The 24853-nt window shown below is 39.1% G+C and overlaps 1 protein-coding gene across 14 annotated transcripts in view; it reads right to left on the minus strand.

Moving 5' to 3' along the window:
* Positions 1 to 24853, minus strand: part of dmd (dystrophin) — a 185484-nt gene that overhangs the window by 156981 nt on the left and 3650 nt on the right. For 8 of the 14 annotated variants that reach the window (XM_058052502.2, XM_058052492.2, XM_058052491.2 and 5 more), the window contains exon 1: positions 15375 to 15545. The exons of 5 other annotated variants lie outside the window; for them this stretch is intronic. In XM_058052502.2, coding sequence (XP_057908485.2) covers positions 15375 to 15528 — 154 coding nt within the window. In that variant the 5' untranslated portion in view covers positions 15529 to 15545. Of the gene's footprint in view, positions 1 to 15374; positions 15546 to 24853 lie in introns of those variants that run through there. One more of the 14 variants, XM_058052499.2, reaches the window with a different exon arrangement.

Here is a 24853-nt window from a genome sequence, read left to right on the forward strand (position 1 = left end):
ATATATTATATTATTACCAGCAATATTGGAAATACAGTCCCTCGCCACTTTGTGCTTCCACTTCTGCAGTTTCACTCAATCATTCATTCATTCATTTTCACGAGGGTCGTGGGGGGGGTCTTCGGGCTAGATGTGGGAGACACCCAGGACTGGACATTGGGAGTCGCCAATTAACCTAGCATGTTTTTGGAATGTGGGAGGAAACCGGAGTACCCAGAGAAAACCCACGCATGCACAGGGAGAACATGCAAACTCCACACAGGAGATGGCCGAGGGCGGAACTGAACTTAAGTCTCCTAGCTGTGAGGTCTGTGAGGTCTCGACCGCCGTGCAGCCCTCACTCAATCATGGTTTTTCAAAAATAGATTAATGAACTCATTCAATCCTAGACATTTTTCAAAAGCCGTCCTTCTTGATATCGACCATTTTTTTATGATTTTGACTGATTTTTCAAAACATACAGAATATTGTGTTCGTGGGCTATGTAGAAGTGGTATAATAAGACATTATGTCTTACATGTATTATTTTCTCATATTATGTATGCTATATTGCGTAATACAAGTGTAAATTGGACTATAGGGGTGTTATTTCATGTCTACATGCTCTAATTATGTTTAAAAAATGTATTTAGAAGATCATAAACAGGTTTTCTGTGCTCTGACTACAAAAATATTCTATTTATAAATAAAGAATCACTCAAATGGACCGTCAGGTCAGGTCTAGAACCAATTCATATCAATAAACGAGTGATTACGATATGTTGATTAACATGTGCACAGGAATGGTCTTGTCTAAAAAATTGCATGTCTTGTCTAAAAAAAGAATATGAAACTTTTTCATAGTGTTTTGTATAAAAAGTGTCTCATTATCAATGTTGGTAACTGAACCGACAGTCGTGGTGCATTACCAAAACCAATATGTACAACAATCTGGATGGGCACTATGAGGAGTTTGATGCACATTTACAGCTGTTGTGTTCAAGTTGATATTGTTCTTGATACAGTTCTTGTTGCATCTTCAGTTTGTAAAGATGGTATCGGACGCTGTGCTGATATGTGACTCATTCTGTGGCCTCCCCGAGTTCCAGCAGATTTAACAGATTGTGGCAGTGACCACAGAGATGCTATTAACCTGCAACCCTGTGACTGCATGGTACCACAAGCCTCTAAGATCTTTGAACCGAGTGACAGCGTGAACTCGTCTATCTGTGTGGGGCAGCTAAAAGAGCTGAATGATGTTCGCCTTATCACGGCAGCATACAAATTAGGGAAGACTTCAAAAGGACTGGCTTCTACATTTGCAGCATTTCAGACTCCTGTATATGTTTAACATCAGGTGGACACAATGTTTTAGCCTGTGAGCTACATTTAAAATGACCAAGTCCCAAAGAGACTATTTTCCTCATCGCTCACCTCCAAACAGGAAGGAAAAGATTCACTCTGCATTGGTTCAACACTTATTCACTTCAAAAGAACAACAGCGAACAGTGTGAGACCTCTTGTCAGTCTTACAGTCGCTTTGTCTCTGTGTTGGAGGCCCAGTTTTCCCATCTTGATGTGTAGAAAAAAACTACACATCGAGATGCAGAGTATAACAAAATGCTGCTCTTTAATACATTTGAAAATCCGGCCTTTCAAGAAATGCTGCAAACGCTTGACAGACAGTACGAATGGCCTCTGGGAATTACAGGTCACAAACGGCAATTCCACAACTATGCCGCTTGTCCTCATTAGGGTCGCGAGTATGCTAGAGCCTATCCCAGCTAACTTCAGGATAATTGTATGGATAAGTTAGAGTTGCTAATTAAGCTAATATGCATGATTGGGGGGATGTAGGAGGTAACCGCTTGAGGGGAGCTGGAGCCAACAGTCGACCACGACCAATCACAACACAGCTGAGGACATCTTTTGAAATGTGAAAATGTAAAAAGAGAGCTCCTCCATTAGCCGGCTTCAGCTCCATTGGCCCAAGCTTCGAGAAAGCATAGTTTGACATTGATTGTGACAAGGACAACGAGGTGCACAGCCAAGGTGAGCAGCCAAGTTGCTGTGTGGATCTGGAGAACACCTGATGGCTTATAACATACGGAAGGTACGCACAGTAGCCTAATTTAACCAGGCATAAACTGGCCCCCTTTTTTAAGACGCCTTTTCCCTCTTCAGTGCGTCGCCATTCCCAGGAGAGATTTACTTCCTGGTTTTCACTTCTTTCAGCCCTAATTGGCTTGAGGGATCAGAGAGGATTTGTGGAGGGGTGGAGCTCAACAAAAAGGTAAAGTCCCGTCACTTCGCAGCAAGGCGTGGACACAAATCACATTAATGCAGCCTCCTATCTGTAACTACACCATGGAGGCCTTTCACCCTATTACTGCCTTTGCTTTGCTTCATTGGACAGCCAAAGCTTTTTGGGAGATACATTTCAAGCATAACTTCCACTTTGACACAAATGTAGCCATATATATTTAGACAAAATATATAAACTATGCCACAACATAAACAACACAAAAATGGTTGTTTTACACAAAGATAACCATGTATTTACAAATATAACCCCATAAACTATTTACAATTTTCACATTTGGATCACAACTGTGTGTGCACGCATGTGTGCGCATGTGAATGCATTTCCCCACAATCTCACTTCCTCACAATTTCAAATTTCAGAATTTCAATTTCACAATTTTCACTTCCTGGTTGCTGTGCAGCTTGTATTACTGAAGGAAAGTTACAGGCAGAGATCTTATAAGAGGCACTTCTGTCATCTTGTGGCCATTTTTCTGGCTTAAAACTGCACCGAATGTGGTCTCTTTTATTGTAGAGTTGCATCATCACCTCTTGTCTCTAGCACAAAAAAACCTAAATACGTCTTTGGTGGTTAATGAGTTAATAAATCATGCTGTTCGATGCTTAAACAAATTGAAAGATGTGATGATATGTAGGCATTCATAAGATATTCAAAAGATGTGTTTTTCCGGCTTAAAACTGCACCCAATGGGGTCTCATTTATTGTAGAGTTGCATCATCACCTCTTGTCTCTAGCACAAAAAAACCTAAACGACGTATAAATACGTCTTTGGTGGTTAATGAGTTAATAAATCATGCTGTTCGATGCTTAAACAAATTGAAAGATGTGATGATATGTAGGCATTCATAAGACATTCAAAAGATGTGTGTAGTTTTCTACACTGGTCACTAGGTGTCACTAATGTTACTGTAATGGGTGGTGAGACACACAAGCACCAGACTTGATCGCCGGAACAACAGGCTTATATTACAGGTTAAAACAAACACAATAAACACTTATGGCCATAACAGACTCCAAGCGAAAACTCAACTCTGAACCCCTGACGTCACTTCCTGTCCGCCCACAACTCAACTCCAACTAGCACCAGAACACATTTACAACAACATATTTGTTCCTAATTGTATAAGCGACTTAATTATCTTTTAAATGTCTTATTTTATCTTATCATATCTATTATATCGGGTAATAAGTATACTTTATGGAAAATTCACTCATCACGGTCGGGTCTGGAACCAATTAATCACCCTCAATGTGAGTGACGTGGGAGTTAATATAAACATAATTTAGATCTTCATTTCATTTTCACCAAAACTCGATTTATATCACATTCTAGGAAGGAAACATACATAAGTACATAAGCCAAGAACCACCTGTAAATATTAGCAAAGTGAACCAGTGGCGCATCGGAAAGAGCAACCTTGATCATAAACTGTCACTAAAATGTCAATCTGCTCAGAAATGGAGGTGGAAACATTCCGCTTTGGGGATGTTCCTCTGCAACGGGTAAAGGAAGATTTCACTGCCTTGAGGGACCGATGAACGGGGTCATGTACCAAGAAGCTCAGGTGAAAATATCCTGGTTGTGGTTAGGTCTTCCATTACGACACATGAATACTGATTTCATGTATGTACACAGCACAAACCAGCGAGAATATAAGTCCAATGTGCCGAAATAAGTAAGGACGACTTCATTAGCAGCAAATTTTTCACAGTGAAATTTGAAATTGGTGTCCCGCAATAGGGAAGGAAATTCTGCATCCCCGGTGATGTAATGGTACACACTTCTGCCTTTTATGGCAGAGGGCATTGGTTCCATTCCCGTTCCCAAGGGATCCAACGTGAAAGCATTCATGCATTCAGCATTCATTACAATTGAAAGCTGAAAAAGGAGACAAAAAATAGTGGAAATTCCACAGACATTACAAAATGAGCACAGAACTAACAGCACTATACCCTTCTGAGAGCCAGCCATTACCTCACAATGAAATGGGTTCTGGGACAGAAATGTGAAGCCAAAAACGACGAGGCTTGTTGGATCAGAGGTGTCGAAAGTGCAGGCCAGCACCTGTGTTTTTTTTTTTATTCACAAATTCTAAAAATATAATTTCACAAGAAAACTAAAAAAAACAGCAGTATAACATTATGCTGACGTTCTCATTGGGAGTGACCAGGATGGATAGGATGTTTTCTCCGAGGACTCCGGTTTCCTCCCACATTCTAAAAACATGCTAGGTTAATTGGCGACTCCAAATTGTCCATAGGTATGAATGTGAGTGTGAATGGTTGTTTGTCTATATGTGCCCTGTGATTGACTGGCCACCAGTCCAGGGTGTACCCCGCCTCTCACCTGAAGACAGCTAGGATAGGCTCCAGCACCCCCAGCGACCCTCGTGAGGAAAAAGTGGTAGAAAATGAATGAATGAATGAATTCACAAATCCTAAAAATATAATTTCTCAAGAAAACTAAAAAACAACTGGAAAAAACAGCAGCATAACATTATGCTGAGGTTCTCATTGGGAGTGACCAGGATGGATAGGATGTTCTCCTCGTGCATGCAAGGGTTTTCTCCGAGGACTCCGGTTTCCTCCCACATTCCAAAAACATGCTAGGTTAATTGGCGACTCCAAATTGTCCATAGGTATGAATGTGAGTGTGAATGGTTGTTTGTCTATATGTGCCCTGTGATTGGCTGGCCACCAGTCCTGGGTGTACTCCACCTCTCGCCTGAAGACAGCTGGGATAGGCTCCAACACCCCTGCGACCCCCGTGAGGAGAAGCGGTAGAAAATGAATGAATGAATAACCTCCATCTTCGTCAAGCAGACACCCGACATGCAGAACTGGGCTACTTTTCTCCAAACTACACCACAAACAAATGCCCTCTGCAGAGGACACATGTATAGGCTGCCTTTCAGGACAATAGATGCTATATCTTTTTTATCTAAGTTTAGTATTCCTGTTTTTGTAAGTGTCTGACCTCTGATTCCTCGTCTTCCCGCCAGCCTCGTTGCACCGTTGCATTGCAACCACTACTCATTAGTTCTTCAGTAACTACTCTTAACGTGGTTAGGTCCTCAGTAATTACTGTATTTTTGTGTACCTTATTGTAAAGTGAGACCGTCATACCTTCACTCCTGCCCTTTGCAGAAACGTACCGAACCATGATTATGGTCGATTACACCCCTACGAAAACCCTACCATCCTGAAAATGACCGATATTACATGTAGCGGACTTAAATGTGGCGTAGTGTGGAGAAAAATGCACATCCAAGAAAGCCATTCCACTATCACAGTAAATAGCAGAAGTAATAGTGAAGTCATGTTCAAGACTGGCAAGCCTGGAGAGGCACACCCTCTCCCAGACAGATGATTATCTACAAGCAAATTGGTGCGGCTCAGGAAGACAGACTAAATTCAACGGACAGGAAATGAAGATTGTTCTACTCAAAACAGGAAAAGGAGGAGGAGCGCTAAATACGCTGCAGAATGTCATCTGTTTGAGAAGGAAGGCTGTGATATTTTACGCATATTTGTGGTAAACAGTAGTAACAAGTGCCTCGTTTGGCTGCTGAATGAACGCATACTCACCTTCCTGCAAAAGTGCTTGAAGGTGATATTGTGCTTTCTAACACTTCCTCATCATTCACCAATAACAGCTATAGCAAGGTGCATTCACAAACACTGGAATTCAGGACATCACCTATATGTGCTAAATAGTATTTATGACTTATTACTTTGTCAGTGTTTTGTTATTCTATTCAACTTGCACATTCATTCATTCATTCATTTTCTGCCACTTTTTCCTCACAAGGGTCGTGGGGGGTGCTGGAGCCAATCCCAGCTGTCTTTGAGCGAGAGGCAGGGTTGCCAGCCAATCACAGGGCACAAATAGACAAACAACCATTCACACTCACATTCATACCTATGGACAATTTGGAGTCGCCAATTAACCTAGCATGTTTTTGGAATGTGGGAAGAAACCGGAGTACCCGGAGAAAACCCACACATGCACGGGAGAACATGCAAACTCCACACAGAGATGGGCGAGGGTGGAATTAAACCCTGGTCTCCTAGCTGTGAGGTCTGCGCGCTTACCACTCGCCCTCAACTTGCACATGACATGCACATGCACATAAAAAAAACATTTTTGGGGGACAAAAAGTACCAATTCAGGCACCATTTCAGCATGCAAAGTGGTGATTTGGCACCTATATCGGATAATATTAAACAACACTCAACCCTAAAAGGTAGGTGAAGCGAGGCTGCTGCGGTAAACAACCTTCAGGATCGACAATTCTTCAGGGGAAATATTGTGGTTTATTTTTCCTTCTAATTAATTCAATACACAAACACCAGAGTGACACTATTTCAGTAAAATAATTGGATTTTATGAGGACGCTGTTTGGTTTGGCCTTTGGTTTTCTGCAGCCGACCTGAACTGAATAGGAAGTAAACTCGTCAATTCACGGGCTGGGATGAGAGCATCATGGCGAGCACAGCTTATAATCAAAGAAGAGCCCATTTGTGTCCTGAAAAAGACATTTTCCCCAAATGCCACAAGTCCAAAGAGCATCTCAGTCACATGTTCTACCTGCCATAAGAACTGTTATCTACATCTCTTACATGCTGTTAAGAGTGTCTAGTGCTTACAGTCACACTGCAGGATATGATGGCCAATTCTGATTTTATGGTAATGGTAATATCGGTTCATATCGTCATTACTACTACAGTAAAGTCGTCGTTATATCGATATTCTCGGGAGTCGGAAAAAATACTGATATAACCGGACTATCCATATATCCGATCCTGCGCCGAACTGCATTAAAAGTGGGCAATAATGCACTCGACATTGTTCTATAGTATAGAACAATGTCGAGCAGCTTAAATCAATCTTTGCTTAAGAATTTCAATACCAAAAAAGAACACGGCGAACGGCTGCTTCCAGTCAACTTTATTTTTCACACTTCCACCACCAGAGCGCAGCACACACACCGATTCCCGCACTTCCTGGTTCACAGGTCATGCTCAACCCGCCCCACATAGCTGCCCAAACACATGCCACGAACGCCAGCATGTACATATGAAAAACAGTGATTATTGCAAGCGATAAAAAGATATCTGAATACAACACAATTAAATACATGTATTTGTACGCTTGTGTCTTCGTTGGAATAGGTGTGTATGCTATGTCAGTTGGTTCTTCTGTTGCAGGCATGTGTTTGGCCAGCTATGTGGGGCGGGTTGAGCATGACCTGTGAACCAGGAAGTGCGGGAATCGGTGTGTGTGCTGCGCTCTGGTGGTGGAAGTGTGAAAAATAAAGTTGACTGGAAGCAGCCGTTCGCCGTGTTCTTTTTTGGTATGGAAATCCTTAAGCAAAGATTGATTTAAGCTGCTTTTGTATCGATATAAGCAGACCAAATTGGCTGGCGGGAGATGAAAAGGGCATCGTAGTAACCGGATTATCATAATAACCGGGTATCGTACTAACGGAGCTAATTATATCATAAGAGACTAGAAATTTGCCGGGAAATGAAAATAGTATCGTAATAGGTAGTAATTCGTTATAACCGATATCGATATAATGAGACTTTACTGTATTACCACTAATATGTTTGACTGTTTCATCTCAGTAATATCAATGTGGCTGTTTAATACTTTGTCCTCTCCATTCTGACTCTTAACTTTATAACCATCATTGACATTTGTTGATGTAATGGTAATGGTAATGGTTTTATTTCATTTGAACATGCATCAGATTACAATTGAGTGCATCCCATAATCAGTTCCCAGTTCCACATGTCCAAAAGGAGTAGGAAGAAGCAAAGCTTATTAAATCCTACCCCTCCATCTGGTACTTTTACAATCAGTAACTGTTACATTTGTTCACTTCCTGCTTTCCTAATATAATTTTTTTAAATTTTTATTTTTATATTACAAAAAAATGTGAACACGAATATACGCATATACACATGGTGCCGTGTGTTTACAGAAGTAAACATTGCCACACTTGGTGCTCTCCTTAGTGCCTTTGTGGCATTGTTTTAACCAAATGATTGCACGTAGGAGATTAAAAAGGACTTTTGGCCATGGCGGTTCATGGCCAGGAACCACTTTTTAAAAAGAATTTTTAGCATCTGTGAATACCTTTATCCAAGTCTTGCACTAGAAAACACACCTTATCGATGACAGTCCCTTGATGATCCATTTTTGATGATTTTGACTGATTTTTCAAGTTACACAGAATATTGTGTCCTAGGGTTATATAAACATGGTGTGTTTGTTTCTATGTTCTTTAGTAATCAGCAGTAGAACGTAGGTAAGTTAAGGTAAGTATTTCTTACCAAAAAAGTGACAAAAAAGGATTTTTGTAAAAAGATACATTTCAAGCTCTTTCAAGATATTGTCATATACACTTTGGCAAAATGTCCAAACAACCGTGCCACAACATAAACAACACAATAATATAATTTCGGTTTACAAATATAACCATTTCCAATTTTCTGAAGTGCATGTGTGCACATGTCAAAATTTCCCTTCAGTGCACAGCCTCTTCTACGCTACACGGCAAGATGCCTTTTCACTTCCTGGTTGCTGCGGTCCATGTATTTGTATGGCAGAGATGCATGGCGAGCTCTTCTAAAATGCAATTCTGCCACCTTGTTTCAGCTTGAAAGTGTACCAAAATACATATGTACCAAAAATGATCTCTTCTATTGTGCAGTTGCATCATCGCCTCTTTGTGCCTCTTGTGCAAAAAAAACATAAAATATGTATAAATAAATCTAAAAGATGTATAAATACATTCTTGGGAGCGAGCAGTCGGGTTGAAAAAAATCGTATGAATGCATCTTTCGTAGCATATGAGTTATGGGAGACTAAAATGGCAGCAACCCATGGCCGCAACAACTACAATTAAGCATTTGCGATAACTCGCAATAAGTCTCTTAAAGCACTGTGGGTGAATTTTGGCCCATTCATCTTTGCGGAATTGTTGTCATTCAGCCACACTGGAGGGTTTTCGAACATGAAGCACCTTTTCAGGTCATGCCACAGATCACAGGTCATTGTGTTCAAGTGAATGTAGTTGCTTCATCGCCATCTTTGTCAAAAATCATGTCTTCCAACAAGGTACACGTAACCTAAAATGTTCATTTATCAATTTTATTCCTCATTTCTATGCATTTCAAGTGTTTTCTGTGTGTAAAATGATAACTGTGAAATTGTAGACATGTGTTTTGTATTAACATTTGTGACTTTCTGAAGCAGATTAATTGGATTTACATTATTTCTTAAGGGGAAAATACATTTTGGTTAGAGTAGGACCTTCTGAAACAGATTGACACTAACCAAGGTTATACTATATTTATAAATTATGACCAACATATGGTGAATGAGATCTTATTTTCTGAGAAACCAATTTTTTGGGACCAAAAGATATGCACATTTTCCAGGCCATGAATGCTAAATGGCGAATGCGTAGGAGTCCACTGCCTTGAAAGAGGTTGTGTGGATTCCAGTTGCATAGTTTATGTGTGTTAATGTGACCTTTAAAAAGTCCAACATGAGTTAATTAAGGTATTTAAATGTGTTTTATGAAGCTACTGGTTGACTTTTCAGCTCTGCTCCCATCTTATAAAGTCACAACAATCTCTTTAAGAATGACACAAATACATCCATTATTTTTCTACCATTTATCCCGTGTCAGCTCAACTCGAAAAATGTCAAGTCGTAGAAAAAACATTTGAATGTTGACACTGAGCTGAAGTACTAGACTTTAATTAATGACACAAGGTATCCCCTGCTAGTGTGCAAATATATAATATCTCCCTCCCAGGAGCAATGAAATAATAGTGCAAGCTGACCGAACACCCTCCATGACATTTTCCCCACGTCTTTTATCTCCTTGCTGAAAAATATTTTCACAATATGAAGTAGGACTGACTGAAGTATTAGCTCGCTTCATTCCCTTCCAGTTCAACGTGAACCGGCTGTGCAATCCAGAAAACCCTTCATTTGGTCAGTTGCTGCGTCTGTCGGGTGTTTCCTTTCCGCCGGTCTGTTTGCAGATAGCCTGATCTGGTGACTAGCGACGGAGCAAGGAGGCAAGTGATCGCAATCGTTAATAAGCCCTGCATCGGGAAAATGCCAGATTATTCCTCGAGGTTCACGACAGTCATCCCTCGCACTTCAAATTTTGTGGCTTTACTCTATTTTGGTTTGTCAAGAATATATCAATGAATAAATCTATAATATTTTGATCTGATTTCTCATTTATTCTACCAGGCAAGATCAGCGGAGAACAGCTCTTCATTTACAATGATGACCTGGCAAGATGCCCAGCATAAGGTAAAACGGCCTTGGCCTGCGTGGGGCGGGGTTTACTGGGTGATAGGAGGCTTTCCTTCTCCTTTCATACATTCTCACTGACAATTACACAGCATATTTATGCGCATATACATGTACATACACGCCAACACAAATACACACGTCCATATACACACTCACAGTACATAAGTACTTCCCTGCACAATCCACCAACTTATCCATGATGTCATTATGCAATTGCTAATATATAATATAATGATGCCAGCAATGAGATTGTAGTTATTACAATTGTGTGTCATTCTGTTTACTATCATGGTTCATATTGTCATTACTACTATTACCACTAATATGTTTGACTGTTTCATCTCAGTAATATCACTCTGGCTGTTTAATACTTTGTCCTCACCATTGTGACTTTTAACTTTATTGTTTGATTTGTTGATATAGTCCTGTTTGTTTCTGTTGTTCTGTTATTGTCATTGCAATTGTTGTTGTTTTTGTCTCTCTCTCTATTGTACCCTTCTGTCCCCGTGCTCCCTACCCTGTTTTCTTTTTTTTTCCTTTCTATCCCCTCCTGCTCCGGACCGACCGCTACAAAATTACATAACAAAAACATCAAATAAAGCCAAATAGTTCTCCATTGAGTGGGGGAGATGGTTCCAAAACATAACATTTATTCATTCATTTTCTATCGCTTTTTCCTCACGAGGGTCGCGGGGGTGCTGGAGCCTATCCCAGCTGTCTTCGGGCGAGAGGCGGGGTACACCCTGGACTAGTCGCCAGCCAATCACAGGGCACATATAGACAAACAACCATTCACACTCACATCTATGGACAATTTGGAGTCGCCTAGCATGTTTTTGGAATGTGGGAGGAAACCGGAGTACCCGGAGAAAACCCAACGGGGAGAACATGCCAACTCCACACAGAGATGGGTTGGAATTGAACCCTGGTCTCCTAGCTGTGAGGTCTGCGCATTAACCACTCGGTCACCGTGCCGCCCCACTAACATAACATAACATAACTAAATGCTCTACCTCCCATTCACTTATATAAGGAATACTACTTAGCGGAAATTTGCTTATCACGGTCGCGTGTGGAACCATAAACGAGGGATTATTATATACATTTTTTCACACAAGGAGCACACCTCTGGTCTCTTTTGACTGTTTTCATTTTTCAAAGAAAAACATCAAACATTTGATCGGAGCTCTATCAAACAACTATCAAATATGTTCTTTAATAATACCCACTTGCAGGACGCATTCTTATATATTTTATATCCGATATTTTGTCAATATTCTTGTATAGCTGTCTTGGACTCACAGGGATGTTAAGTCCAGCCCCCCATGTTGCAACAGAGGGGGTACTTAAATTAGGCGGGAGGATGAGGCAACACTTTGTAACCAGGAACAAGCCTGTCACATCCACGATGGAAGTTATGACTTCCTGCCGGCGGCTCGATGAAGGCACAAGAAGGAAGAAAAATGGTCTTATTTGATGCTGATCTGTAGGTAGCACACAGTACACACCCTCCAGTGCTTATTCACGCTGACCTTGATGGGAGCAAAGCAGCAGTAAGAGGGCTATGTTTTTCTACTACAGTCTCGCACACAAAACACACACACGCCAGAGTCACCGTATAAAATAAATATTATGGCATATGCTGTAAAAATTTATTTTCCATGTAGCTCACTTAGACTTAGATCGCCATCCCCATCCTCACACACACAAAACTGCACAGCCACAAAAAAGCAACAACAAAATCACACGGATGCTACGTACAGTAAAGTCTCGTTATATCGATATCGGTTATATCGAAGTACTGCTTATTACGATACTATTTTCATTTCCCGGCAAATTTCTAGTCTTTTATGATATAATTAGTTCTGGTTAGTACGATACCCGGTTATTACGATAATCTGGTTACTACGATGCCCTTTTCATCTCCCGCCAGCCAATTTGGTCTGCTTATAGCGATACAAAAGCATCTTAAAGCTGAATCAATATTTGCTTAAGGATTTCAATACCACCATTAGCAAAATCTGTAAACGGCGTATTGTTTGATTTTCGGCTAACACCGTTTCAGCTTTTCCACCGACAGACGGTAATTAATATGAGGTAAGTATTAAACAATCTTTTGAAGTAAAGGAGTAAATATTTGTATAATTTAGAGGGAAGATTCAGTGGATAGACTTAGTGTTTTCAGATGTGTTCAATATTCTTGGCACTAGCTTTACTGATAAATTATGAAAGTAAACTTACGGTATTGCTTGATCAAAGAAGCAATCTCTTGTTGTTTGAAATAAATCAATACACTTGTATCTTAAAGATTAATATGAAATGTTAAACAATATTGAATCTTTTGTGTTAAAAGGTGAAACGGGGAAGCAGAAGAAGATGGAAGATTTTTTTAAAGTATTGCAGAATAAGTAATGTAAACATTGCAGTTTTTGTTTTCCATACATGTATTTAATTGTGTTGTATTCAGATATCTTTTTATCGCTTGCAATAATCACTGTTTTTCATATGTACATGCTGGCGTTCGTGGTTTCTCTCGTGTGTATAGAACAATGTCGAGTGCATTATTGAATATTTACTCAGAGTCACTATTGCAAGAGGGCGTTATGAAAATAATAAATGTTGAAAAAAATGTGACCCATCTGACTTTAACCGAATTGTGTTATGTATATGAATGCAATCATTTTTTGCAACAATGTTTATGGTTTTGTCTGCTGAAGCGTGAGGATTTTGCATTGGTTGAATTTTAGAAAAGAAATAGTCATTAAAAAAGTGTAAAGACGTTTTTATTTAATGCATAAGTTTATTTTTCACTTCACTACAGTACAAAAGCATGCTAGATACGCAATCCATGAACTCAAGGAGAAAATTACATGCCATATCAAAGATCCGCCCACTTTTAATGCAGTTCCGCGCAGGATCGGATATATCGATAGTCCGGTTATATCGATATTTTTTCCGACTCCCGAGAATATCGATATAACGAGACTTTACTGTATTTGAAATAAAGGGAGGAGGATCTTGGTGTTTCCCTGAGGTTTACAGCTTTGGCCGGGCGGGGATTTGAGGCTCATCAACTCACACACTGAAAACGTTCATTGTAGTAAGCAACAGAAAGAGTCCCCAATAATCCTCAAAGTTTACTTTGCACTGAACAGGAGTGTCACTGTGTGCAGACTGTGCAGCGATGTTGCTGTTGTATTTTGGGGACTGAACCATCTTCGGTTGACTTCAATGCAGCCGGAGATGGTTCTGTCCCCAAAATAACAACAGCAACATAGTTGCACACAGTGAATAACCATAAAATAAATTAAAAAACAGCAAAAAAACTAAAAAAAAGTGAACAATGATCTGGTGATGGAGATTATGTGTGTGTCCTTATTTCAAAAGAGGATCATGAGGAGAGCTGAGCCGAGCCAGTGTGGCAAATCCCAGCATGCACCTGTGGCCTGAGACGCACCGCACAAACACACACACACGTCCGTCACTCCATCCAGGCCCGGTGGCGCTTTAGCTGTGTTAAGCATTCTCGCTGCGGAGAGTCATTTAAGCACTGCAACACAACTCCAGAGGCGCCTGGGCTGGTCCACAAACATTGCATCGTGATACAGGATCACCACGGCAACACTAGAAACAATATTCAGCAGTCTCTCCTCAAGGTTCACTTTTTTAGTGTCGTGCCTGATCTTTGCTGTGTGTTTCACAAAAGCACTGTACACAAATCGATTGCAGTTTTTCCCTATTTATTTATAGCCGCCCGCCACAAATATATTCGGACCGCTACAGATATATATTTTTTAAACATTTAGTGTCGTGCCTGATCTTTGCTGTGTGTTTCACATAAGCACTGTACACAAATCGATTGCAGTTTTTCCCTAGTTATTTATAGCCGCCCGCCACAAATACATTTGGACCGCCACAGATATATATTTTCTTAACACTTGGCGCTACCCTTGCTCACAATCACATAATAATAGGACTGTTTGTGTCGATTGTTGTAACAATGCCTTACAGTAGATGGCATTGTAACTGGCTGTCAGGCACATTTCAACCAATCAGAAGACGGAAAATTCTAGTTGTAAAGTTTACAGTATATTTTTTTATTTTTATACTGTATTTATACTTACAGTATACAAGAAACAACCATTGAACTTGATTTAATGAGATTACATTTACTCAAGGGATGTCAATTGATGTAGGATTAATCATGATTAAAAACGAAATATAACAATATCAACAACACAACAAAAATAGATATTTTTGAAAATAAAAACATTGGAGATGTGAAAAATTTCGATGACATTATGCTACTATCGATCGGACAATGGTACTACTTTGGTATCGATACTATCGACATGTGAATCGACCTCCCACCCAGTAAATAAGACAGATGACAGACGGTGTAGGCGTACCGCGCACGCGCACGTTCCCGCGCAGCTCATAAAGGTTGAATGACAGGCTCTCGTGAGATGAACGCCTGTTGCAAATAAACCAATCAACATTCCTAACAACATGGAGTTTACCTTGTGAGGAAATCTGCGCACTTGTTGGACTGACAACGACAACACTCACAAACGCACACGTTCCTCTTTTTCCTACCTGAGCAAGGCGCCGCTCCATGCCCGGAACATCTCGACTGATTTAAACCCGATAATCATCAGAAGCGAACTGACCCGAGAGCTGTCGCCTCGAATGGCGCCTTGTGGATAATTTGCTAATCACCTTTATTGGAGACAATGTTCGCGAGGGTGAGAACGGCAGCGAGGGTCTGAAGAGGAGCAAGTGCACAACTAGTACTGCTCAAGTCCTGGTGCCGTTGACTCCTCCTACGGCGGACTGGGATCCTCTCTCTCTTTGGATTGGACAAGAACTCCATCTTGTCCCCGTCCACTACCAACAGATAAAAGTTAAGACAGTGCCCACTCAAAATGCCAATGCTTGTTTAAACGAGGCATTACGGTAAAGAGATGATTGGGCGAGTTTCAAAGTAAGAGCTTCATTATTGGTACAGTACTTTGGTTTCAGAAGAGTATATCCCCCTGTTGTCTAGCAGGATTACCTGCCAGATAATCCCAGAAGGTCACCAAGAAAATTTCACCCAAATGTGATATGCTGAATGCCAACAAAATTATTATTTTTTAATTCTAGTTTGTATTTTATACAAACTTTTATCATATTTCAGAGGGCTTTTATTCTGAAATGTCACGTCAAAATCCTCATCACACAGATGCCTTTTCCGGATATAGCACATCTTGCTAGGTAGTAGCATGCTAGATGTTAGCATCCTATCATTTTAGCCATTATTCTCATATTAAATTGTTTATATTCCGTTGACTTGCTTGCCTCATTGCTTCATCTCAGCTATCTTAAAAAAAATAAACGTAAATGACAGATATAACAGGAAAAATGAAGCTTTCCAAATTGTGTTATTACTAGCATTATTTAGTTGGATTGTTATATGTGACTTTATTATGGGTAACATGTCTTACTTGTTGATAGTAGATATTGTTGTATTGTTTTTCTCACATGGTTGTGTAGGTTTGGATTTCTTGTCTACACTTATAATAAAAAGTTTCATTTAATTTTGTGTTCAGTGGTGTTATCATTGACGAATATTTTTGTGACAAACATGCAAAGCATTAGAAATCAGGAACACTTTTTCCGTGGTTGAATATGACCTATAAGACAAAAACAATGTACATTATAGCAAATGTTATTTAACATATTTTGTGCATATTTTAAGTAATCCCAAGCATAAAAATGGCTAAATTAAGTAAAATACAATTAAAATTGTGAATGCAGTACTCTACATTGGTCACTAGGTGTCAGTAATTGTTCGGTGAGACAAGCACCAGACTCAATCACTGGAGCAACAGGTGTTAATTTCAGATTTAAATAATCACAATGATAACAATAATATAATAATCATAATAAGAGCTTAGTGTTGTGTATGTAATCCAGCTAAAACTAGAGGACTGTAATAATGTTAAAAACTGTAGTTAAAAGATAGTAAACAGGTTTTCTATGCCATAACTATGAAAATATTCTATCTATAAAGAAAGTGCCCTATTTCACTGAAATTCACCTATCTTGTTTGGAACTAATTAACCGTGATAAATGAGGGACTACTGTATTGGATATTTGTAAGAATATCGAGCTTCTCTAACCCCTTATCCCTCAACATTGACCCGTATTTTTAACCCAAAATATATCCAAAATCTGTAATTTTAACGCAAAATATTACCCTAAACCAACTCTATAATCCATAAACATTTTCCATGTGAGTAGGATGACTATGATTTGAAGGTCAGATGACTCCATGTGGTTGCTTTTGGGACTCATTACCCATAGTAGGCTTTTAGCTTAGAGGAAAGTCTTTCGTCCAACATAAAAGGACTGCGAGTAGACAGTCTTTAGGGGTTAATCATGCTATAATTAACCCTCCTCACATAGGAGTACATTATGGTTAAAGATCGCAATGTACTGTATGTGCCAACCTCCTTGTTTTCATGAGAAGCAACTGCCTCGTCCATCATCTCCAGCAGCTGAGTAAGTCTCAGTCGGGCACAAGCTAACATATGTCGTTATTTACCACAATCACAAGCGTCATTAAAGTGCCTCCATTTGTCAAGCAGCTCTGAGAATGCCAGGGTTCCATGCCCACTCACTGGCTACAGGATCCCATTGTGAGGCAGGGATTGGTTTGTTTCCTCCACCAATGTGTGTGTGTGTTCATTAGCGGGCTTGACAGATAGTAACATGACCAGACCAGCTGGCACAAAGTAACCACAATCTGCTGCTTCCTTTTGCTGACACAAACATACACACATAAATACTTGCAATGTTAATGCGGGTTGTCCGGGATACGCTGACTGGCCATTTTATTACATACATGTCAAAGATAATAGCAATACTCACTTCTCACTGTCATTTTGTTTATTGATCATGTTTTTAGGTTACTTTATTTATCTATACATAATAACTAATACAGTAGATAGTAGTAAACACTTTTTTTTAATCAATTAAGGATAAGTTTTGAATGTAAAGCAAAATATTACAGAATGTTTGATGAATTTAATGTAGGCCATTCTGGATGAAACATTTCAGTCTGTTTTTTGGGTAAATAAAGGTCGATATCCGAGTCAACATGATGTGCAGCATTTGACCCAAGGGTAGATCAGGGCTGTCCAAATGTGCCTCAGCGGCAATTTTCAGCCTTTCTTTGTCACCTACAAAGCTACAAAGCTAAGATGTGGTTGTTTTATTCAGATAGCTTAGCATATATTAACTCGGTTGACTTGACTCGGTTTTAGCATTTTTTAAGTAGAAAATGTATTAAAAGCCCAACTTTTCCTCAGGCTTTTAAAAAGTCCCACTATTAAAATTACTGGGTAAAACATTTTCTCCTAGAAAGGAGATATAAACTGGATTGTGGTGTTCCCCAAGGTTACGTTGTAAGTCCAGTACATTTTCATCTGTATATGCTGCCACATGGCAACGTCCCCAGGAGACACGGAATACATGTTTACCGTTATGATACTTTGATAATTCTAAGCTCGACATTGTGTCTCCTGGTGATCCAGGATCAGGATCTTCTTTTTAAGTGTATTTTTCAGACTCAGAGAGGGTATAATGCTGCCGGATGGCTGGTACAGTTTATCAAACTTGTGGTATGTGACTTCGAACCTCCAACTTTCATCCTCGATTAATAATGCAAGATGAACAAAAAAGATGAACGGAGCAGAATTATGTTTGTAATTATGTTTGAATGTAGCCCAAAAGAGATTGTTGTGTGTGGATAGTTGTGGGACATAGAGGTATAAAAAGTGACATCACTTAGCACTCCACTGCTTCCATAGAAGTGTCTCCTTCATGACTCCTGACAACTCAACTATGATAAGTGAATTTTAATTAAGGCAATATTGAGAATTGTAATAAATTATTTTAATGGCCTGCAAATGGGTTTGGTTCTCCATGGTGAGAACGACTGAGAGAGAGTGAATGTACTGTATGCAAGTGTGTGTGTGTGCCAGCTGTCAATTAAAGTCAAATGATGATCTCATGAAGTCATCACACCTTCTCCACAAATATTCTTAACCAATACATTTTTGCCAAGGTAATAATCTGAATAACAAAAACAAACGTGAATACCAAATATCACTTTTACTTTATCAGCTTTGTCATATAAAACCTGCAGAGGTAGGAGGTAGTCTCAAGTAAGTCTCAAGTCTTGAATCCCAAATCTTGAGTCAAGTCTCAAGTAAAGATATGCAAGTCCAATTCAAGTCTCAAGACTTGACTTAACATGACTGGTCAAATTTTCACAGGTGTGAAATTTTTGAGTCCTTACAAACCAAAAGCACTGTTTAGCGTTTACCAAATAAATTGACCATTGACAAAGCAGAGTGCTGACATAAAGTATCATTCAGGATTTAGTCAGTGTAAACTAGTTCGACAACAAATGAACGTTTGAAGACATTCACGTTATATTAATTAACTCGTCTGATTGATGTCAATAGATGCAATCTTTGAATGGGCAAACATTTTACTCAACACACTCACTGACAATCTCAAGTATTGTCAAGTCATCAGATAAAGTCCGAGTCAGGTCTTGAGTCATTGATGTTGAAGTCCACGTCAAGTCAGGTCATCAAAATTTGGACTCATCTTCTCTGAGCTGCTCTGACAGTCCCTTGGCATACCGTAATGGCACAGAAGTTTCAGAAAGTAATTATTGATCTGCCCAAACAGTTTGTGACTTATGGTAGTTCCTAAGTCCTTTGAAAAGCAGGGCAGGCTGGATTAAAAAGTGGAAGTGGAGCCGTAGTTTGTCATCTCATGAAACTCACTCAGCTCATGAACATTGAATATGGTCGTTGAATACTAAGACAGTGGATATTACACAAAGCTTTATTCATCATAACTTCATGAACTATGAGAAGCAACATAAACATGAATTCTGTCTGCGGATACATTGTGGATTTGCTGCATTTCTGAGTGCAATTTTGCATGTTTTTTTAACGGTGTATGAACGCGGTAGTCGAGTGGTTAGCACGCAGACCTCACAACTAGGAGACCAGGGTTCAATTCCACCCTCGGCCATCCCTGTGTGGAGTTTGCATGTTCTCCCCGTGCATTCGTGGGTTTTCTCCGGGTACTCCGGTTTCCTCCCACATTCCAAAAACATGCTAGGTCAGGGGTGGGCAAACTTTTTGACTCGCGGGCCGCATTGATATGACAAAATTTACGGGGGGGGGCAGACTATATATTTTACACGTAACAGTCCACCTGGTATTATTGTATCTGTAAAATTGTCATGCAATCTGCTATTATTATTTATTATTTTATATTTATATTTAAATATTTAAAAATAATAAAATATTATAATAATTACAATAAAATTAAAATAATAATTATTATATTATTATTATGTAAAATATGCAAATATAACAATAATATTATAAATAATTAAAATAATAATGAGCATTAATATAATAATTATAATAATCATAATAGTTCTAATAATAATTATAATAATCTAATAATAATCTAATAATAATCTAATAATAATAATAATAATAATAATAATAATAATAATAATAATAATAATAATAATAATAATAATAATAATAATAATAATAATAATAATAATAATAATAATAATAATAATAATAATTATTATTATTATGAATGGTTGTTTGTCTATATGTGCCCTGTGATGGGCTGGCCACCAGTCCAGGGTGTACCCCGCCTCTTGCCCAAAGACAGCTGGGATAGGCTCCAACACCCCCCACGACCCTTGTGAAGAAAAAGCAGTAGAAAATGAATGAATGAATGAATGAATGAATGAACGTGAATTGTGTTCTGTGTCCTTGTGGTGTATTAGAGCATTCTACAGGTGCTCTGCAGTATGTTTGTTATTGTATTTTATATTGCTAACCAGTAAAGCGGGATGTGTACTCATATGAGAGTTGAAGAGTGTCCAGACATGTCCAGTTCGTCTAAGTATGTGTAGCCAGCCACAACAACAGTCCTGATTTGCTGATGAACCCGCTTGTGTTCTGAGTCCCATCTCCTTTATACACCACTGCCATGTTTTCTCTTTGTTAGCGATCAAAGTTGCATGAACCCTAGGGTGCCCTTAGAGAATACTGTAGATGAATCATCAACTCATGGAGGACTATGAGAAGAAGAAGAAGTAACAGTAACACTGCAAGAGGAGCAATGTGTTTTAACAAGGATACAAAAACACTACAGTCAAACGGCACTGGGACCAGGCACGTCGAAGGAGTGAATGTCCCTTGATCCTGAGGCATCCCCAGGCCAGCTGAGATACATAGTCTCTCCAGCGTGTCCTGGGTCTTTCCCCGGGGCCTCTGACAGTTTGGCCAGGCCCTGAACACCTCCCCACGGAGGTGTCCGAGAGGCATCCTAACCAGATGCCCGAGCCACCTCATCTGGCTCCTCTCAATGCGGAGGTCCAGCAGCTCTACTCCAAGTTCTTCCAGGTTCTTCCAAGTTCTTTCACCCAGCCACCCTACAGAAGAAACTAATTTCGGCTGCTTGTACCCGAAATCTTGTCCTCTCGGTCATTACCATAAGCTCATGACCAATGGTGAGGGTAGAAAAGTAGATGGAGCGCTAAATTGAGAACGTTCCCTTTCGGCTCAGCTCCCCCCTCACCACAACGAACCGATGCAGAGTCTATATCCTTCCTTAGGTACTTAACATTCTCCACTTGCGACAGAATCTCATCCCTGATCCACAGATGGCACTGGACCCTTTTCCGGGCGGGAACCATGGACTTGGAGGTGCTGATTCTCGGCTTAGCTGCTTCACACTCCGCTTCAAACGTGGTACTCGGTGTCACAAAAATCAAGATGTGTCATTTAGTTCATGTGATCACTCCTCTACAGATACATTTGGAGGTAGGAGGAGGAACATTGACATTCCAAACAGTCCTTGCTCCTAAAAATACAATAAACAAAATGAACGTGACCTGTGCATGCCCTGCTCATGGACGGAGAAGGACTGCATGTAGAACCAGTAAGAAAATGTCCATCCTTGGGGGCGATTAAGGGATTATCATCATGGTCTTCTTTTTACAACCGTAAAAAACTTCAACTCCTTTGGTTGCATTTATCAAGCCTTATCATTTGGTCCCTTTTGACTGTAAAATGAGGGATTAGAACAGCTTAATTGTAGTCGGTAAAATGTTCTCCATTTTGTCTGACACTGTTCAAAAAAGCTTTTTTCCTCCAAAGAGGTCGTCCCAAACACCAGAATGGACTTCTCTTGTAGTCCTATTTGTGGAGACAAGAAGAAGATGGCACCTTGCCATTCAACATTCAACGGGGGAGTCCTGGTCTTTCAGGAGATCCCCACATGGAGGAACGGATGGTGCAGTGGTGGTGCTAGGATTTAATTTAGATGCTAATTATAACACAGCGTAGACGCGGCTAAACCTAGAGGCTGGCAGGAATTAGCATAGTGGAGTGATTATGATTAGACCCGCCCTGGACGTGAACAGCAATTAACCGCAATCAGAGCCCGTCCCTTTACTCCCCCACCACTCCCTATTAACTCCCCCCCCCCCCTCAGCCTGATTACACTTAGAGTCCATTCAAAAATAGTCAGAGAGATTCGGTTTTGGTGAGGAACGGTCTAATACTATTCCGTCACGTTACAACAAGTGCTCAGTTGAGAGTGCAAGTGATAGTATTGGTATTAGCGCTGTCAAATCATTAAAAATTAAATTAAATTAAATTAAATTAAAAATTTAATTAATCAATTTTATAATTCAGTAATTATGATAAATCAACATTTTTTACTATGTGTGAAATGTGAAATATGCAAATTTTTGCTGTATTTTATGAACATTTCAGCAGGAAGCACAAATCCAAAGAAATACAGCTTTAATAGGTGCAGATTCTGGGAGATCTAGAAAGTTTTCTGTGCTGGTTATTGTGTGTAACTGCTCTATAGGAGTCCACAAATCAATACAAAGGGTAAAAAAATGAGATAAGACCAAAACAATAAAAGAGGGTGGACAAGCAATGTGTTGCATTGTTGTTGTTGTTGTTGTTGTTGTTGCTGTTGTTGTTGTTGTTGGGAGATCTAGAAAGTTTTCTGTGCTGGTTATTGTGTGTAACTGCTCTATAGGAGTCCACAACTCAATACAAAGGGTAAGAAAAAAATGAGATAAGACCAAAACAGTAAAAGAAGGTGGACAACCAATGTGTTGCATTGTTGTTGGGAGATCTAGAAAGTTTTCTGTGCTGGTTATTGTGTGTAACTGCTCTATAGGAGTCCACAACTCAATACAAAGGCTAAAGAAAAATGAGATAAGACCAAAACAGTAAAAGAAGGTGGACAAGCAATGTGTTGCATTGTTGTTGTGAGATCTAGAAAGTTTTCTGTGCTGGTTATTGTGTGTAACTGCTCTATAGGAGTTCACAACTCAATACAAAGGCTAAAAAAATTAGATAAGACCAAAACAGTAAAATAAGGTGGACAAGCAATGTGTTGCATTGTTGTTGTTTTTTTATTTCTAACTTCCATCCCTGAGGCAGGCAATTTATCCCGGAACCATACCATGTTCCTAGCCTGCCTGTTAATATTCTCCTTTATCCAGGACATTGTATTCAACAGTCATTGAATCGATCGTAACCATACTGTTGTAGAAGACATTTCACCTCACATCTGAGCAGCTTGTGAGGAGATAAAAAAATTATGTGGCATATAATTATACAAAAAAGTAAATAAGACATATTTCATGTTCATTGTATACGATGCACCACTAGACAATGATTTAAAATGTCTTTTTAAAACTGCCAGACCCCAGTCCACCAGTACACCAGTACACCAGTCCACCAGTACACCAGTACACCAGTACACCAGTACACCAGTACACCAGTACACCAGTACACCAGTACACCAGTACAGGGTGTACATCTTCTAAATAGCCAAAACTGGCACATCGCGACATGGTTTAAAAGTTGACTTTTTAAGTCTGCTTTTTAGGCTTTCCTCATGAATTCCACACAGTCGGCGGAGGGACTCTGCTGCCATCTTCTGGCCGTAAATTAAACTACTCATGTCTCATGCAATTTGAAGCCTTGAGCATTTTTTTATTTTATGTTCCATCTGTTCATGCTAGCTCGTGGTATCATATGCTAGTTCCCGGATGTCCCTGTTCCCTTTATGGAGTAGTTGTTGCACGTGACAGTCATGTGACTATTCCAGAATATGGCTGCCCTAAAATGTGTCAAATAAGCTAGCTCCTTATTTTAAGCTAATTCTCACAGCATTTAACAATTGTAATGTTTTAATAGGGTGGCAGATGTTACCAGTCAACTGTTGTATTATATTTCTTTAATTAATTCATACAATACAATCTAGGAAAATATCAACATAGGGCTTGAGACCTGGTAAAAATGTTCATAAAGTACTCAATGGAAACACTGCAATACATATTGTTATTTTGTAAAGCAACACATGTAAATATGCTAAAAAGTTATGCAGAATTTATATATATATATATATATTTCAAAGATATGGTGAAAAACTGAATTATTAGTATGAAGTTCTGCCTTGGCTCTTTTCCCCATTTTTTCTGTCTTATTGAAAATAAGTTTTTTCTTCAATAATCTTATTTTTTTTATTGTTTAAAAATTTTAATTTTGCAATATTATGACTTTCTTTCTTTAATATTTTTACTTTGTTTGCATAATATTATAACTCTTCACCAACCTAATTTTCCAAAAATTATAAATGTTTTTTTTTTGTTGTTTCTTGTAAAAATTTGATTTTTTTTAAAATGACATCTCGTTAGATTACAACTTTTTTCTCTTTATATTTTTATGCATGTAAAATTACTGCTGATTTTTCAATTTTTGCTTCTGTTATTATATTTTTGTTGTCTTGATAATTAATCATTATTAGGTCATTCAATCCCAGATATTTCTCAAAAGACAACCCGTTCTGTATCGGCTGTTTTTGACCATTTTGAAATATTATGTTCAATGGCGATATAAACTTGGAACATACCAAATTAAAAAGATTAGACTCCCGTCTTTCATCAAGAAAAAAAAAAACATTTAATTTTAGCTTTTCCCGTTCTTTAGTAATCAACAGCATGTTGAGTGCTATAAATTTGTACATATTGGTAGATCTGCATTAAAATGAAAGCCTCTTGCAAC

Source organism: Doryrhamphus excisus, linkage group LG15, assembly GCF_037039965.1.
Source record: "Doryrhamphus excisus strain RoL-2023G ecotype Guam linkage group LG15, RoL_Dexc_Guam_v1.1, whole genome shotgun sequence".
NCBI classification, from domain to species: domain Eukaryota; kingdom Metazoa; phylum Chordata; class Actinopteri; order Syngnathiformes; family Syngnathidae; genus Doryrhamphus; species Doryrhamphus excisus.